At 39.5% G+C, this 17,647-nt stretch overlaps 6 protein-coding genes and 1 pseudogene across 8 annotated transcripts; 3 read left to right on the top strand and 4 right to left on the bottom strand.

Moving 5' to 3' along the window:
• The first annotated feature begins 181 nt into the window (after window positions 1–181).
• LOC104739209 (4-hydroxyphenylpyruvate dioxygenase-like) lies at window positions 182–2,022 on the top strand. Its single transcript, XM_010459485.2, has 2 exons — window positions 182–1,600; window positions 1,694–2,022. The coding sequence occupies exons 1-2, from the start codon at window positions 423–425 to the stop codon at window positions 1,866–1,868; spliced, it is 1,353 nt and encodes a 450-aa protein (XP_010457787.2). The 5' UTR covers window positions 182–422; the 3' UTR covers window positions 1,869–2,022.
• Window positions 1,902–6,019, bottom strand: LOC104739211 (rRNA (cytosine-C(5))-methyltransferase NOP2C). Its single transcript, XM_010459486.3, has 12 exons — window positions 5,783–6,019; window positions 5,192–5,480; window positions 4,778–4,925; window positions 4,502–4,639; window positions 4,334–4,396; window positions 4,047–4,168; window positions 3,642–3,876; window positions 3,103–3,314; window positions 2,661–2,761; window positions 2,486–2,567; window positions 2,296–2,357; window positions 1,902–2,199 (listed from the first exon to the last, which is right to left on the bottom strand). The coding sequence occupies exons 1-12, from the start codon at window positions 5,905–5,907 to the stop codon at window positions 2,088–2,090; spliced, it is 1,689 nt and encodes a 562-aa protein (XP_010457788.2). The 5' UTR covers window positions 5,908–6,019; the 3' UTR covers window positions 1,902–2,087.
• A 369-nt stretch (window positions 6,020–6,388) lies between these two features.
• On the bottom strand, window positions 6,389–7,655 carry LOC147927773 (uncharacterized). Its single transcript, XM_087484147.1, has 4 exons — window positions 7,458–7,655; window positions 7,153–7,386; window positions 6,913–7,055; window positions 6,389–6,792 (listed from the first exon to the last, which is right to left on the bottom strand). Exons 2-4 carry the CDS (start codon window positions 7,301–7,303, stop codon window positions 6,721–6,723), a joined length of 366 nt encoding a protein of 121 aa, XP_087340273.1. The 5' UTR covers window positions 7,304–7,386; window positions 7,458–7,655; the 3' UTR covers window positions 6,389–6,720.
• A 1,746-nt stretch (window positions 7,656–9,401) lies between these two features.
• LOC104739208 (uncharacterized) lies at window positions 9,402–11,206 on the bottom strand. Its single transcript, XM_010459483.3, has 5 exons — window positions 11,075–11,206; window positions 10,391–10,875; window positions 10,147–10,286; window positions 9,911–10,047; window positions 9,402–9,819 (listed from the first exon to the last, which is right to left on the bottom strand). Exons 2-5 carry the CDS (start codon window positions 10,848–10,850, stop codon window positions 9,675–9,677), a joined length of 882 nt encoding a protein of 293 aa, XP_010457785.2. The 5' UTR covers window positions 10,851–10,875; window positions 11,075–11,206; the 3' UTR covers window positions 9,402–9,674.
• A 107-nt stretch (window positions 11,207–11,313) lies between these two features.
• LOC104739207 (3-hydroxyisobutyryl-CoA hydrolase-like protein 5) lies at window positions 11,314–14,932 on the top strand. 2 transcript variants are annotated; one of them, XM_010459482.3, is made up of 16 exons: window positions 11,314–11,555; window positions 12,011–12,080; window positions 12,182–12,265; window positions 12,346–12,414; window positions 12,497–12,560; window positions 12,654–12,727; window positions 12,806–12,889; window positions 12,979–13,063; window positions 13,142–13,227; window positions 13,445–13,566; window positions 13,653–13,713; window positions 13,794–13,892; window positions 14,177–14,278; window positions 14,355–14,396; window positions 14,472–14,578; window positions 14,692–14,932. In XM_010459482.3, the coding sequence occupies exons 1-16, from the start codon at window positions 11,494–11,496 to the stop codon at window positions 14,756–14,758; spliced, it is 1,278 nt and encodes a 425-aa protein (XP_010457784.1). In that variant the 5' UTR covers window positions 11,314–11,493; the 3' UTR covers window positions 14,759–14,932. The 2 variants fall into 2 exon arrangements, 1 of the variants encoding a protein (XP_010457784.1); XR_759958.3 differs by having other exon boundaries at window positions 11,322–11,555; window positions 14,467–14,578.
• LOC104739206 (uncharacterized) lies at window positions 14,781–15,884 on the top strand. The gene is made up of 3 exons (XM_010459481.3): window positions 14,781–14,919; window positions 15,162–15,436; window positions 15,540–15,884. The coding sequence occupies exons 2-3, from the start codon at window positions 15,200–15,202 to the stop codon at window positions 15,648–15,650; spliced, it is 348 nt and encodes a 115-aa protein (XP_010457783.2). The 5' UTR covers window positions 14,781–14,919; window positions 15,162–15,199; the 3' UTR covers window positions 15,651–15,884.
• Window positions 15,872–16,934, bottom strand: LOC104739205 (peroxisomal and mitochondrial division factor 2 pseudogene; annotated as a pseudogene). Its single transcript, XR_015579923.1, has one exon. The product of XR_015579923.1 is annotated as a peroxisomal and mitochondrial division factor 2 pseudogene (transcript).
• Between the last annotated feature and the right edge of the window lie 713 nt (window positions 16,935–17,647).

The raw sequence follows: 17,647 nt of genomic DNA, 5'->3' as shown, positions 1-17,647 counted from the left end.
GTTTGGACATATGAATAGTGAAGTTGAGTTGTTTAATCACTGGAGATGGAGTTTGATGCATACATGTAAGGTTGTCTCTTTATGGTTGGACAGGGTTCCATCGTTTTCAAGTAATTTTTTTGATATTGGAAAAATGCCACTAGTGATATTTTTAACCGGTAGATAAGTCCTACACGTGAGCATTCCGAAACTGGACAAGGATGAGCCAAAAGAGCAAGCAGGGAGATCCATCACTGAACGTATCCTTATTTTAATCAACATCTGACCGTACACGTGTACACTTCGATGTCCACTGACGGTCAACATCTGTTGACCTGCCATTCTCGGTAATAATATTATAATCAGAAAATCCTTTATCTATCTCGTGAGCATCAAAGCTCAACCGATACAGACTCAGTTCCATAGCAGAGTTGGTGAAATCAATGGGCCACAAAAACGCCGCCGTTTCAGATACTCAGCAGCACAACGACGATGACGACAGCGCTGCGGAATCTTCGCCGGGATTCAAGCTCGTCGGATTTTCCAACTTCGTGAGGAAGAATCCAAAGTCTGATAAGTTCAAGGTTAAGCGCTTCCATCATATCGAGTTCTGGTGCGGCGACGCCACCAACGTTGCTCGTCGCTTCTCATGGGGTCTCGGGATGAGATTCTCCGCCAAATCCGATCTATCCACCGGAAACATGGTTCACGCCTCTTACCTACTTACCTCCGGCGACCTCAGATTCCTTTTCACTGCTCCCTACTCTCCGTCTCTCACCGCCGGAGAAACTAAACCGACCGCTACAGCCTCCATCCCAAGCTTTGATCACGTCTCTTGCCGCTCCTTCTTCTCTTCGCATGGTCTCGGGGTAAGAGCTGTTGCGATTGAAGTAGAAGACGCTGAGTCAGCTTTCTCCATCAGTCTCTCTAACGGAGCTAATCCTTCCTCGCCTCCTATGGTCCTCGATGGAGGAGCCGTTACGATCGCTGAGGTTAAACTATACGGCGATGTCGTTCTCAGATATGTCAGTTACAAAGAGGGAGACACGGATAAATCGGAATTCTTGCCAGGATTTGAGCATGTGGAGGATACGTCGTCGTTTCCCTTGGATTACGGTATACGGAGGCTTGACCACGCCGTGGGAAACGTTCCAGAGCTTGGTCCGGCTTTGACTTACATTGCAGGGTTCACTGGTTTTCACCAATTCGCAGAGTTCACAGCAGACGATGTTGGAACAGCAGAGAGCGGTTTAAACTCAGCTGTGCTAGCTAGCAATGATGAAATGGTTCTTCTACCGATTAACGAGCCGGTTCACGGGACGAAGAGGAAGAGTCAGATTCAGACTTATCTGGAACACAACGAAGGAGCAGGGCTACAGCATCTGGCTTTGATGAGTGAAGACATATTCAGGACTTTGAGAGAGATGAGGAAGAGAAGCAGCGTTGGAGGGTTTGACTTCATGCCTTCTCCTCCGCCTACTTACTACCAGAATCTGAAGAAACGTGTTGGCGATGTGCTCAGCGACGAACAGATCAAGGAGTGTGAGGAATTGGGGATCCTTGTGGACCGAGATGATCAAGGGACGTTGCTTCAAATCTTCACGAAACCACTTGGTGACAGGTACAGCCGAAAGAATCAGTGTTTCAACAAACAAAATACATTGTTAGGATTTGCTAAGCAAATGTCTTTCTTTATGATTGATTGTGTTCATAGGCCGACGATATTTATAGAGATTATCCAGAGAGTAGGATGCATGATGAAAGACGATGAAGGGAAGGCTTACCAGAGTGGAGGATGTGGTGGCTTTGGTAAAGGCAACTTCTCTGAGCTCTTCAAGTCCATTGAAGAGTACGAGAAGACTCTTGAAGCCAAACAGCTTGTGGGATGAACAAAAAGAGAACCAACTATAATGGATTTGTAATTAATGTAAAACTGTTTTGTATTATCAAAACAATATGTTATACAGATTACTGTATGTCTTTCCATCTCATTAAAAAAATAAGATCAATAAGAAAATACCATCCTATTCTTAGGTTCAAAAACAATGTATAAAACACCATCTTTTTGGTGTGAAATGTCTTGGATCACGAGTCAACATTTTGAGATCTCAATCCTTGGGGCCGATGCTGAATTTAGCTATAAAGAACCCGATTGTATCGAGCTCAGATGACGGGTCAAATTTCTGAACCAGTTCCTCTTCACCAGGTCTTAACCATTCCCTGCAAAACATAAATGGGTTCGTTTATCAAAGCCATCTCTTTTATCATCAATCTTTTTAAGCTTATCAGATTACTCTAATGGGTACAGATGCTTACTCGATATATCCGTCGGGGAATTCACATCGACCAATTAGACCAGGTCCTCCAATCCTAGGATGCTGCATCAAGACAGCAAACACATGAAGATACATTAAGACAAAGAACAAGATCCGAATGCAATACGTGCCAAGATCTCAAACAGTTTTCTTGGTGCCTTCAATATGAAAAGGGTATTTTAGATCAAAACCTGTGGTGCTAAAGAAAGAAATCTGTATTTATCTAGAGCATAGCGAACCACGGCCTCGTTCTCGCTAGGGCTAATTGTGCACCTAACAAAATGGAAAACAAATCATCCACAGATAAGACTACAGTAACTCTCAATTACTCATGACTGTGTGACTGAGGACGTCTTGCATACTTACGTTGAGTATACGAGAATTCCACCAACGCGAACCAATTGAACAGCCTGGTCAAACATTTTCCTCTGGTACCATCCATGGTTTCTCAAAGATATAACAGTCTCCTACAAGAAATAACAATGGAAAATTCACTCCACAAGTCGCCACCCTTTGAAAAATCTTAGAAACAGGGAGAAAGAAACACAGATTCTAGTCTGAAATACTACAACGTACAAACACTTAATATTTTGATCTACACGTATAACAGTAAATATACTCCAAGAAGCTACTAAGAAACAATACGTCCGCCACATACAAGTGCTTAAGCTAAGGCTATCCACATGTAGACACCAAAAACTAGAACGTGTACACATTGTTAACTCATGCGAAGTAGATTCTTAAATAAAGCAAAATCACGCAAATGTAGAAGTTCACACAAGACAGTCAAGTCTTGAAATTATCTTACCAGTCCAGCGAACAGACGAGGTCTCAAGCCAAGGGCAGAACAAGGAGCATCTAAAAGGACTCTATCGAAACTATTAGGTGCGAAACCTTGGGACTTTCCAGCCCTTCCACCTTGGGATTGAGTTCTTCCACGACCATTTTTCAATCTTCCTTTATTCTTCCTGATGTCAGCTTGGCTAACATTATCCCCTCCAATTGGCTGTTCAGTTTTGGCTACAACATGGGCGATAATGGGAAAATCAAGCTTCTAGTTAGTTTTTGTGAACAACCAAAATATATAATATAGGGATTTTAATTTTTACACATATGCTATAGACGTGAGATAATGGGCTACACATGCCAATTTAGTAAGGTTATGTTCTGTATCTGTTTGATGCCAAAGTGATAATTAAGTTCCTTTTCCACAAAGGAGGAAAGACAATGCAAACATGGCAAGTTTATTGAGGTACTTTTACCTAGCAAACAAACAAAGAGGCCAACATTTCGAAGAAAACAACCAAACCAAACCAAGTAAACAGTATGAGAGAGAAACTTAATTACCATTTTCCTCACACGATTTGTCAGCCTCGGATCTTCCAGAAGTAACAGATGATGTCATTGCCTCGTTTGATGGTAATTCAGAATGGCTAGTCATGAAACTACTATTATCACCGTTAACTAATGTTGTGGAGTCATTGACTGTGTTTGGAAGACAAACAGATTTTAGTGCATCCAGTTTACATGTTGTTATGCAGCTTAATCCCATCTCAGCAGACAATTCCTGGACATCCAGCACCTGCGTTTTGGAAAATAGTAAACAAACTTATAAGAGCATGCAATTTTGAAATCCTAACAAGAACTTTCATTTAGTATTCTAAGCATTCAATGTAAAATGGAAAACAAGTAAACCCCAATAGAAATCATATGTTTATCAATAAAAATTACTTTAATCATAAGAAACTGTACCTTGTTATGAGATCTATCAGCTGCGACTATCTCTCCCTCATCATTCATAAGTATTGCAATTGCAGTAGTCTTCCCACCAGGTGCTGCACACATATCTAATATTCTCTCCCCTCTCTGAGGATCTGTGCGCCAAAGATAAGAATTCAGGATCTCATCAATCTTGTCTCCCCGTGGGGTTCTCATTGTTATCTAGTATCTACTGTATTTGAATTATGGATATATGTAACTATATCATAATACGGGTGAAGGTGTAAGCATACCACAGACCGAAAATTAATATTTCTTACCAAGAGCATGAGCAACAATAATACTTGGCAGGTTTTGAAGAAATATTTCCCCCTCAAGGACATCTAAGGAGAAAAAACGACAATGTAAGGGTAATGCCCCATTATGAAATAAGATACTGAGAGTCATAAACTGTAAGCTGAAGTACAAAAGCAAAAGAAGAAGCTTACTATGTAAAGAAGGCAATCTGAAAACTCTATTGCTCAAATCCACCGCAATTCCATTAGGAACACGAAACATCCCAGCCCTTGACAACATAGTTGTTCCCATGCCGATATATAGTCCACTGCGTTCACGATAATAAGGATCTACAATAACACTACGGCACATGTCAACTGTTAAGTTAAAAACATTTCACAAGATTTCTTAGTAATTGGTCAATGATATGATAGGTCCCTCCAGTTATTTTATAGTGACCAAAGCAAAAAAAAAATTCTGCTTCTTGCCTGTTGGCAGACCCTGTAGGGTGGTCCCACGAGTCATATTAACACTCCAGTCACCTTCATCACCAGGTTGTTCAATAGCAACACAGACAGCAACCGCATCTCCATTCTCAACATGGGCAGTGCAAGCCAGTACACCTGGAACATAGACCTACAACAGGAAAAATAGGAGATATATATATAAGTATATTTAGTTCACAGTATAGTCTATGGCATGGATTTATCACCTAGATTGTCAGAAACTATAATGAAGACAACCAAGATAAGGGGGGATTCATACTCTAACCCAAGTGCATAGTGTCCAGGATAGATACTTAGATACTTGTAAATAACTATCAAACCTCTAAAGCCTCATTCTGACATCATTGTGACTCATACCTAGCCACTAAAGTTTTCTTGAGAGAATATCGAGTTTACCTGGGCTCCTCTAAGAACTGCTTCAGCACACTTCCTGCTCACAAGTACCTCCTTAGGAGGGTTTTCAAGACCAAAGTCATATTGAATTCTATGTGGGCCTGAACCATTGACAAAAACAACATAGTCCAAACCAGGTATCTGACACTTGGTAATGGGACTACTTCCATCTGGTTGTACTAGCTTCAAGCCCTCATCCGAATCATTTAGAATTTTCGTAAGCTTTTCGATAACCGCATCACTTGTTGTTTTAACTGTGTTCACCCGAATGCAGGAATAGGAAGATGGGCGCCTAATATGGAACAAAAACAAATAAAAAGAGTCAAGTAAAATGTAGCAACACTAAGTGAGCAGATTTGTTAAATTTAGTTTCTATGGCTAGACTAGACTAAAATTGGATCATGTGAAGGAGATGCTAACATTGGGGTAAATGTATATAAGCTCACACACATAGGCACACAACAACAACCAACAAAAATTTGAGTCGATTCGAATATAATAAGGCGATGCGAATCCAAAGCTTTATGCACGTAAAGGAGGGCAATGTTGTTTCAAAAATTGATGAGAATGATTGAAAGGTGCGAAGAACAGTACGTGAGAGCCTTTGAAATGCGAGCGAAGTGGTCAGGTCCATAAGCTTTAGTGAAGTAGTCTTCCACTTCAGGATTCCATCGCAACACCGGGTCATAACAGTAACGCTCCGAATCAGAAGGATCCATCTCCGTCTGGTGAGAGAAAGAGCGTAACTGCTGAGAAACAGAGGAGAAGAAGGTCGTGGCTCTGGTGGTTAGGCAAGTGGTGAACAAAGAGGGTTTTAGCAGAACCTTCGCTTTACTCATTCAAGGGAGGGGGGAAGGAGCAAAAGCAACACGGAGCATCTTGAGGTGAAAGAGGTACTTTGTTTTAACATTTTAGAGCTTTAATGGTGGGATGGGCTTTGGGCTTCGAGGCCCATCACAATTACTATCTAAACGAAAACAGGACAAGTACTATTTTAACGAATTATGAATTATTAATTTATTATGAAAGCCTATGTTAAGGTTACTATGATATGGTGTTTATTTATATAACAATACTACTGATGTTGAATGTATTAGCCTGCAGAAACAGTTGTAAAACATGTTTTGCTATTGTACATAAGTCAAACATCCAGACTTTACCGTAAATAATATTTTACTGTGCCACTTTAACACCGGTAGATAAATAAATAAAATAGCTGTCACACAAATATAATGTACTAAAAGTAGAACAAACCATTCACAGTTTCACACCATACAAAAGGACTCAGAGAAGAACAACAACAAGGGCCATCTACTCTTCTTCTTCACGGTCCTACTCTTCTGGTACTTAGTTTCAGGTAGAGTAAGCTTACAATGTTTTAGTTTTCATCAACAAATCAAAAGATTAGAAATCTCAACGGTTTCAGATATATATTAAAACAGGCCTTTTGGCTGCTTTTCACTCACCGTGATTGTAGCATTGTCCGGAAAAAAAAAAAGAAAAAAAGACCTTGATCTTTACTCAATATTGTCCTACGCAGCCTCCACGTCAGAGTCAGATTCCGAGTCAGAGCCAGGCTTAGCGTATGAATTCCAGTAGGAAAGCTGCTTGAAAACAACCAGATGCACATCCAGTAGACATGGGGGGTGGGGGGTTAGTAAGAGCTTGTTTGAGTAAAAAGTAGTTAGACCATGAAAAAAAACTCAGCCAGGATGCTTAATTACCCTTCGTTTATGGTGCCGAGTAGAGAGATGCGTGAGAAAATTTTGAAAGCCATGGCCACGAATACTAGTGCACACAAAGCAATCCCAGAAGGAAGGTTTACCGGTTTCACTGCTCTTATCCCCCTCCTCAAGTGCCCCAGGATCTGTGGGGATAATAAAAAATAAAATAAGAAAATTAGTAGCAACATAATCCAACCAGAATTGAGCGAGAGGTGAGGAACCAAAGACACACACACAAACCTGCCAGAAGCAAGTTATTTTCCCAGAGGCACTTTTCATCTTGAGAATTACGTGCAAAGAGAAAAGTAGTGTAGTATCCATTGTTACGTATCTTGCTAGCATGCGTTTCGACGATTGGAAGAGTGAAGGCTGGTGGAGCGGATAGGAACATTATATTAGCGGGGGATGGAGCATCAGTATAAAAGTCAACGAATATACTCACAACGTCTCTGGGACCTGTTACGAAACTAAAGACTTGGGAGAGAGTCTCTCTAATAATTCCATTAAGGCTGTAGGAAGTGTATAAAGGATGAAAGGATACTAACTGTTGGCCAAGTTCTTAAAAGCGATCCCAGTGGAAGAGAGGGGTTCAAGGATGTCCAAGGGGACCTCTGTTAGTACGCCAATGGCAGTGATGGTGATAGGACCAGAAACCTCTTTATGTCCCAAAAGAACGATACTGGGACCGCAGCTACCTCCTTCGCAGGCTTCTCCATTATTCAAGAATCGAGACTTGCAAAACCCTAAAAAAACAAAACCAAATTCAAAACCGGGTCTTCAATCTAGAACGGGAATCAAACATCAGATAAAGCACTCGGAAAGATAAATAAGATTGAGACGGTTAAAGGGCCAATATATATAGAGAGGAACACGGCCGTAACCGTTTCGATCGCAAATATGACTTTTCAGATACTTGTGGAACTTGTAGGGTTCTACGCAATGAATTTTCTATGAAACATGAGATTAAGGAGCGATAAATTTTACCTGAAAGAGATTATAAGCAGAAGATCTGGGTTTGGTTGGATCTCGATATCGATAATAAGCAGGTCGTGGTGGCTCTGGTTAGGCAATTGGTGAGCAAAGAGGAGGGTTTTAGGGGGGGAAGGAGCAAGCAAACACAGAGGAGCTTAAAGGTGAAGAGTTGTTTTACTTTTTTTTAGAGCTTTATTTAATGGTGGGATGGGCTTTGGGCTGCGAGGCCCATTACTATTATCTTAAACGAAAACAGAACAAATACTTTTTTAACGAATTATTTTGAAACGTACAAATAATTAAGGTTACTATATAACATGGTGTTTATTTATCCTTTATCCTAATAAACACAAGTCATGCCCAATAAATTTTTGCCACATCAGATTTTATTTTCTACTTAATGTTTAAAATAAAATCAAATAAAAGCAACCATTAAAAAAAAACTGATCCAATTTCCAAATTTTTCAAAACCAACAAAAATGGGTTATTAATTGGATTATAAGCCCATAGTTGTGTTTAACCCTAGAGCAAGCAGTTTTTTTAAATCAAAACTGCAAAAAGTTTATCCCAAAATTCCCAATAACACTCCACGTAGAAAGGTTACAACCAATTCAGCTTTTCTTTCTTGATCTTTCTCTGTATTCCACTCCTCTTCTCTCCATCGTTGTGGATTTAAATGTTTAAACTTTTGTTCAAGATTAAATGTGTCTACTAATATAATATTTAACTCCAAATAAACTCAGTATCCTCTTCTTATCTCTATTTGCATCTTTTTCGTATTTGACAAATCTAGCAAACAAGTCCATCCAGGTTTATGACTACTTTTTATTCAAATTCATTTTCTCTCTTTGACACATTTAACATATTCATTCTCTCTGGTTTTACATGACTCAGTTATCCGTAGTCATCTAAAGCTATAACAGTGTTATCTACGGATAATATGGTTTGTGAATCTTTGAATTCTGGTACTAGAGCCTTGAAGTATGATATTTGTGTATTTACACACTCGTGTAATTTAGAAGCACATTATAAATCTTCAGTTTGGATCTCATTCAAGTGTAGAATCTAAACATTTTTTTATTTACTGTTATAAAGTAAACTACCAGGATGCATACAAGAAATAGATAATGAAAAGTAAGGGGAGTTGGCGAACATGATTAACGTATGAATACTACTTCCAATCTCAATCTTTTGTGTGTTATTCAAATGCTTTTTTGAATATTTGATCATGTAGAATATTTCCTGATTGAAAGATACTATAATGTGCGTAGTTTTCTATTCCAAAACTGATATGTTTCCCTAAAATAATTACTATATGTGAACTTATGAAGATTCAAAATCTGGTTTTTTAAGGATCAATAGAGCCCATCTGATATTTATACTATAACATCTTTGTAGTTAAAGTAGTAAATTACTTGATTGTGTTTTGCATTTGTCTTTTTCATTCAGTATTTGTTACATATAAATTACTTTCATAACTCAAATGCATTTTTCAAGTATAAATAAATACTCATGAGTTCATGTTTCAATTTTCATATCCTGATTTTAAAATAATTAGTATAATAATACCTCTGTTCCCGTTTGTCTAATACTAGTATAATACAGTTTTAATACATGTTTTGCTATTGTAGATAAGTCAAACATCTAGACTTTAATATGTTGTCTTGCTTGCCGCTAGAACCTAGAAGTAGAACAAACCATTCACAGTTTCACACCATACCAAAAGGACTCAGAGAAGAACAACACCAAGGGACATGTACTCTTCTTCTTCACGTCCACTCTTCTTGTAGTTACTTACTTTCGGTAGTGAGCCTACTCTTCTTGTAGTTACTTTCAGTAGTGAGCCTACTCTTCTTGTAGTTACTTTCGGTAGTGAGCCTACTCTTCTTGTAGTTACTTTCGGTAGTGAGCCTACTCTTCTTGTAGTTAGTAAGCCTACAATGTTTTAGTTTACATCAAGAAATCAAAAGATTAGAAATCTCAACGTTTTCAGATAGATATTAAAACAGGGCTGCTTTTCACTCACCCTAATTGTAGCATTGTCCGGGAAAAAAGACCTTGATTTTTACTCAATATTGTCCTGCGCACTATGATTTTAGGAGCCTCCACGCCAGAGTCAGATTTCGAGTCGTCAAAGGTGGCATCTGTATTCCAGAGGGAAAACTGCTTGATTCATCAAGTGGACATGGGGGATTAGTAAGAGTTTGTTTGAGTCAAAAAGTAGTTAGACCATGACAAAACTCAGCTAGGATGCTTAATTACCAATTGTTTATGTTGCCGAGTAGAAAGATGCTCGAGAAAATTTTGAAAGCCATAGCCACGAAGACAATGGCACACGGCGCAATCCCACATGGAAGGTTTACCGGTTTCACCGCACTTATCGCCCTCAAGTACCCCTGGATCTGTTGGAATAATAATAATTAAAAAAAAAATTAGTAGCAACATAATCCAACCAGAATTTGAACAAGACTGCGAGAGGTGAGGAACCAAAGACGCACAAACTCACCTGCCAGAAGCAAGTTATCTTCCCAGAGGCACTTTTGATCTTGAGAATTACGTGCAAACAGTAAAGTAGTGTAGTGTCCCTTCTTACGTAACTCGTCAACATGCGTATAGTAGAATGGCTGAAAGCAGTTTGGTGGAGCGGATAGGAACATCATATTACCGGGGGCTGGAACAGTACCATTTTTGACAATGATTAGACTCATAGCGTCTCTGGGAGTGCAGCCCACGTTCTTAAGAGTGATCCCAGTAGAATAGAGGGATTCAAGGATGCCAAAGGGGACCTCTGTTAGTACGCCAATGGCAATGATGGTGACAGGACCAGTGTAGCCTAACTTCCTCAAATTCTGTTTGATACACGGACCCACCCGACGAGCATCATAGCCATCGGGGACCGGAAACCTCTTTATGTCCCAATATAACGATACTGGGGCCGCAGCTGCCTCCTTCGCAGGCTTCTCCATTATTCAAGAATGGATACTTGAAACCCTAAAAACAAAAACAAATTCAAAACAGGGTCTTAAATCTAGAACGGGAATCAAACATCAGAAAGATAGATAGATAGATAGGAACACGGCCGTAACCGTTTCGATCGCAGTTACAACTTTTCAAATACTTGTGTGGAACTTGTAGGGTTCTACGCAATGAATTTTCTAACAAACATGAGATAAGGGGCGAGAGTTTTTACCTGAGAGAGGTTATAAGCAGCAGATCTGGGTCCGCTTGGATCTATATATTGATAATAAGCAGATCGTGGCTCTGCTTAGGCAAGTGGTAAGCAAAGAGGGTTTTAGCAGAACCTTCAATGGGGGGAAGATATACTTTGTTTTACCTTTTTAGAGCTTTATGTAATGGTGGGATGGGCTTTGGACTGCGAGGCCCATTACTAGTATTATCTAAACGAAAACAGAACAAATACTATTTTTATTTACACTGTATAAAAAGATGAAAAGAGTTAGGTAGAAGAAAGCTAAAGAGGTCGACAGTTTGATAATGACAGTCTTTTTTTTTTTTTTCCTACCAAACCCTCCCATTGATGATTAGCTTCACCTGCCATTTTCTCAATGTCTGAACAAAATAGTTAGAGACCTTTATTTTATTATTTAAATGGTTTCTCACATTTTGAGCTCCATCCTTCACCAAACCCCTTTTGCTTCTCCTCTCTCAAGGTATCCCTTTCTCATTCTCCCTCTCTCTCTCTTTCATTTGATTTCACTTTTAGCTTCTTCAGTTTTGTGAGAGGCTCTTGGGTTTGGTAGTAGAGCATGTCTTTCTTTTGGAACTTGCGTGATGGGTTTCTCTCAAGTTGTGTGGATTCTGTACCCATTAAAGTCTCTTCATTTTTGAGTCTTTGCCCGTTTATTCGTCGATTTGAAAGTGTAGACTTTGGTTTGAAATGCTCCTTCTGCTGTCATAAAGTTTTATATTTTTCAATAGACTTTGGTGTTCTTGTTCTCGGTGGATGAAGTGAAGAACAATCTGGGGAGGTTTAAATTAGATTGTTTTAAGTTCGTAAACCTTGGGATTTGTTACATTGGGTCTGAAGATTTGTAGTTTTCTCGTTTGAGTTTGAGATTGTTTTGTCATATCCGATCCATTCAAACTGATGGTTTTTATTGATCAGATTAGTAAGTTATTGTTTACGTTTAAGAAAGCTGGAGATGGCTCAAGAAGGTGGAATCATTAATGAGCCGGTAATCTCTGCCTTTTCAGTCTTTGTAGTTTGCTTTCTAATTCATGATTCAGTCATAAACCATCATTAAAACTTTTGGAATCTGGCATTTGTTACACACAGTTTGTTATTGGAGAGGAAAAAGGTTCTGTAAGATTGTCTACTCTAAACCGCCCTCGTCAGCTGAATGTCATCTCTCCGGAAGTGGTATTTTTGATATCTTAGATCAGAAGCTGATATATTTCTCCATGTTGAATGCCGCCTTAATGGTAAAATTTGAAACTCAGGTCCTCAAGCTTGCAGAATACCTTGAAATGTGGGAGAAGGATGACCAAGCAAAGCTTATACTAATCAAGGTTTGATTTTTTTCTGGTCCTTGATCTGTTGATGATTATCTACTACTGTAGATTGATTTCTTAACATAGCTTATTTGTGCAGGGTGCTGGTAGAGCTTTCTCCGCCGGTGGTGATCTTAAGATGTTTTATAAAGGCAGGGATTCAAGTAAGACAGCTAACAGAATCATCATGTTTTATTAAAAGAACACATTTGAAGAGATTTTGTTATAACTCAATGATGATATGTCGTTTTTAACAGAGGATTCTTGCCTTGAGGTTGTTTACCGGATGTACTGGCTTTGCTTCCATATCCACACATACAAGAAGACACAGGTAGCTATAGTTGTGCTCCAAATTTTATTGTATGAAAGTGTCCTCTTGAGGAGTACTTAACTAAATAGAATCGTATAGGTTTCTCTTGTTAATGGAATATCCATGGGTGGAGGTGCATCATTGATGGTCCCAATGAAGTTTTCAGTTGTGACAGAGAAAACTGTGAGTTATAAGTTTAATCTGCTTCACATTTTATTTGCGTAGAATAGCACAGAAACAAGTACAGCTTTAACTATTTCTTTCATGGATAGGTATTCTCAACTCCAGAAGCAAGTATCGGGTTTCACACTGATTGTGGGTTCTCCTACATCCATTCACGTCTTCCTGGTTATTTAGGTAACTACGAAACCAGTAAAACCAAATATTGATTCCAGCTAGGCATTGGCTGATCTCTAATGTACTTGTGTTTTGCAGGTGAGTTCTTGGCTTTGACTGGGGCAAGATTAAACGGCAAAGAACTTGTAGCAATTGGAATGGCAACACACTTTGTACCTTCTGATGTAAGTATTTGAGAATGCTTTCCCTGGATTTGATTAATTCAGGATGTAAAGATATCCTCAAATGTTATTGAGCTGTCTTGCAACTTTATATATTTCATCTGTAACTTTAGCAATGTTTTTTAACCATTATCATGTAGTTTGAATGCGGACAGGTTCTTCAGTTGTTCTAGAAATGATGAGTGAAATGCTTATCTTTCACGTCTTTTCTTATTGTCAGAAATTGGCGGATCTGGAGGCACAGCTTGTGACGTTAGACTCAGGAGACGTGAACGTAGTCCGGTCCACAATTGAAGAGTTCTCCGAGAAAGTCAACCTCGACAAAGACAGCATCCTTAACAAGTAACACAACTTTTTATATTAATTTTTTCATGCTAATATATACTCTAGAAGACGGTTTTAACTTTGGGGTTATGGCTGATCTGCAGGCAGTCAGTAATTAATGTGTGTTTCTCAAAAGAAAGTGTGAAGCAGATCATACAAGCATTTGTAAGTCATCCTATTTTCTGGCGACAGAAGTCATCCCTGGCCATAATCATAAGTATGAATTATTTCTGGTCCTCTTACAGGAAGCTGAAGCGAGCAAAGAGGGAAATGAGTGGATAACTCCAGTCATCAAAGGTCTTAAACGATCGTCACCTACAGGGTTGAAGATAACCCTACGATCGGTAATTGTTATTTCTTAGATGATTTCCCCTTTCTTGTATTTGTCTCTTGAAATTAAATAGTGAACAAGACTGCCCTGTCAAGTTCATTATATAGTAATAATGGGTGAGAAAACGGTTTAAACTTCTAGCTAATGTTGTAAAATGGCATAAAGTTAAAAGGCTTTTAAGCTAATAATAATCAGCAATTTTTGCTATGTTCTTCCCTTATATATATTGATTCGGTGAAATTTTATCAGTCTATTAGCGTAAAGTTAAGTGATTCTTGGAATGCGTAATTTTTCCAGATCCGTGAAGGTAGAAATCAAACGCTGAGTGATTGCCTGAAGAAAGAGTTTCGTCTCACCGTGAATACCTTAAGGAAAACCATATCTGCTGATATGTATGAGGTAGAAATCAAATGCAAATACAGCAACCAGTTTTGGTTTTGCTGTTCTAAGAAAATTCTGCGTAATTGACTTGCAGGGTATAAGGGCTCTGACCATAGATAAAGACAATTCTCCAAAGGTATGTTTCCGCTTTACTTGGAACCTAGATCTCAGCTAACACACTAACAAACTTCTGTGATTGGGTTTAGTGCAGTGGAATCCAGCGACACTAGATGAGGTAGATGATGAGAATATCAATTTGATGTTTAAGCCCTTGGAGGATGATATTGAGCTTCTTATCCCTGAAACAGAAGAAAATAGGTCGGTGTACGGGATAGTAAACCCAACTATAGAAACTTTCTCTTGATCTGAATGTCTCCTGAGAAAACAATCCCTTTCTTATGTTTTGATAATGTGCCACTGGAAATTCACAGGTGGGGAGGCAAATACGCTACTTCAGGCTATGCATCACTGATACAGTGTAAAAGAGAAGAGAACTGAGCGCATGTTCAAATTGTAAAACTGTACCCTAAAAACTGAAACTCCACGTGTGTTGTATTATTATTACATAATAATGTGTTGCTTGACACTCAGGTGCAGCGATGATAAAATAAGGTTTACGAATGTAAGACATGGGTCTCCTTGATCTAATTAGAGCGCAGGTGTTTTTACCAATAATAGTTAATAGTAGTTACCATTTTCAAATGATGTCTTCTCCACACAAACAAAACTAAATCAGAAGTTTTATATTAGTGTTTTAAGTTTAGATAAAGGAAGTCACATTTAGGTCGTTAGAACAGCAGCTGCTAATTCGGGCAGCTCTAAATTTGCCCTTTTTTCATCTCTCAGTTTTCTACTCACTATATATCTCTCTTCTTCTTTCTTATAATAACCCTGCGTCTAGACGAAACAAACACGCAACAGAGACAGAGGAACAAAAAGATGGCCGACTCCCTTTTGCAAAAGGCCACCTCTGCTCTCGGTGAAGCCAAAGGAACCGTCATCACCTCTGTTGAAACCGTTAAAACCGATGTCGTCAAGGATGCAGTCCACAATGTGGTGTCAAGAGGCATAGATGGAGCCAAATCGCTGGTGCACAATTTGGAAGAGAAGAAAGGTGAAGTCTCCTCCAAAATCTTGGGAGCTGTTACACACTTTACCGGCAGTGCGGACAATCAGGTTCCATTCGAAAACCAAAATAAAGCTTCAAAATTCTTATGTATCTTAGGGTAAAATAGAATAGGAGATACAAGAGTCTTATGCTCTCTTTTTACAATTGCAGCCACTCCTAGCGGCAGGTGATCGTGAGGTCGAGACGCCCTGGTGGAAGAACTGTTGTGAAGTTCTTGATCTTCTCAAGACATCATCATCATCATCATCTACTCCCAAGTGAAGAACAGAGAGGTGAAAAAGATCCCACCCAGTTTTTCAAACTATGTTCTGAGTATTCCCTTCCGTTTTCTTGAGAGTGATTTCGGATTGTGTTGTTTTACTTTAATTCCTCTTGCTGTTTTTCACAAGCTTCTTGTTTTTTTTTTCAATCTTTGATTGTTTCCAAGAACATTTTGTAACGAAGAAAATGTAAGCAAACACGCAATAAAGAAGACTCCAAAATTTGTGAAACCAATCAAATTCCCAAACATATAACGTAAGGAAACACTTTCAAAAACAAAGAAATCAAATTTCATAAACGTCTACCTCAGAATCAAACCCTCCTCGAGTGTAAAACGTAACAGACAACTGCCGCTCCAGCCACTGCAACGGCAACCGCAGCCACAGCTCCACCAGAACCAGTACTCACAGACGGTGACCATGACTTAAGCTCAATCCCATTAACTGGCTCAACCACATTCTTCAATCCACTGATCATCTTCTCAGCATCATCCATCTGCTTCTGTAACTCCACAATCTCAGATTCCATAGCCACCACTTTCTTCTCCGAGTCTCTTAACGCCTCTTCCACAACCATCTTCTCTGTGATCCACTTCTGCAACTCTGCTTTCCCTTTGGCTACATCTGATTCCAAACCCTTGATCTTCTCCTTCAAATCATCCATCTCCTTATCCTTATTGTCAATCTTCTCTCTCATCTCTTCCTCTGCTCGAACCTTCTTGTTCCTCTCCTCCAACTCTTTCACCTCCCAAGCACCAAGCTTCGTCTCCAACTCCTTCATCCTCTTCTCGTTCTCCTCTTTTACAACCCTTAAACCAGCGACCTCTTTCTCCAGCTCCACAATCCCAGCCCCTCTCTGTGAAATCTCAGACTGAAGCTTCTTAGCCTCCGCCGTAGCCTCTTCCCCTTCAGTCTTAGCCGTGATCAGTTCATGCTGCACCCGCGCAACTTCGGTTTCTAACTCGGAAGCTCTGGCAGCTATGGCTTCGAGAACCTTCCTCTCCTCATCAGACTTGTCAATCTCCCTCTCCATCTCACCCATCTTACGATTCGCCTTGGATTCGGCTGCTCTCAGCTCCTCCATCTCCGCAGTCAAGCTTTCGATTTTCCTACTGATCTCGCCATTATCACGCACAAGCTCCTGATTCTGAGACTCGAGCTCTCCAATCTTGCGATTCAATTCCGTGGACTTGTTGCCGACACCACCGTCTTGATGATCAGAATCGAAGAAACTCTCATCTTCCTGGCTAGTCGCTTCGCCGTTCAAGCTCCTCTCCTCAGCCATCTCCAGCAGCTAGCGATCGGGAAACTGAATCGTAGGTGGAAGAGTGATAAACCCTAATGGAAAGATTCGACAAAAACAAGTAATAGGAGAAATTGGACAAGAATCGGAAAGTTTCGACCTTTTCTTTTTAATCAGAAAAGAAAAAAAGTTTTGATTTTTATAATTTTCGTTAATAAATAAAATAAAAAAGAGAGATAAAAAGAGAGGATAAAGCAACTTTTCTCTGCGATTCGATGCGATTAGGGTTTTGGGTTACCACAAACCAATGTTAACCGATCAAATCTGATCTCTGCTTGGACGGCTGAAAATAAAGGAACCGGTCTGATTTGGTACTGCAAATGATTTTGTTACTACTACGCACGTGCGCACCACTTTCTTCCTCGGATACCGGATCCGGATAGCTTCATACGGGAAAGGCCCATTAAACGAAAGAAGTGTTAATTTGGGCTTTTCAAGCCTTTTACTGAAAATTTTAAGTGCCCTCCTCTGGCGCTTAACGACAATGAAATTCTTGATTGGGCTACATGAAAACCCACGTAAACTTAGAGATAGAGGTGTCCAAATAAATCATCTTTTCATCAATGAATTTAGTATCGTTTCACTTCGATGAGAATCTCTTGAACCTCTACTTAATTTCCAAACCAAAAAGTGTTATGGGGGATCAAACACTTATACTATGGGTTTTGATCGTAGCAATCTTACTTACCAACATT

The sequence above is a fragment of the Camelina sativa genome, chromosome 14, assembly GCF_030686135.1.
Source record: "Camelina sativa cultivar CO46 ecotype springtype chromosome 14, ASM3068613v1".
NCBI classification, from domain to species: domain Eukaryota; kingdom Viridiplantae; phylum Streptophyta; class Magnoliopsida; order Brassicales; family Brassicaceae; genus Camelina; species Camelina sativa.
The sequence above is the reverse complement of the archived record's forward strand: the minus strand, read 5'-3'. Positions and strand labels throughout refer to the sequence as shown.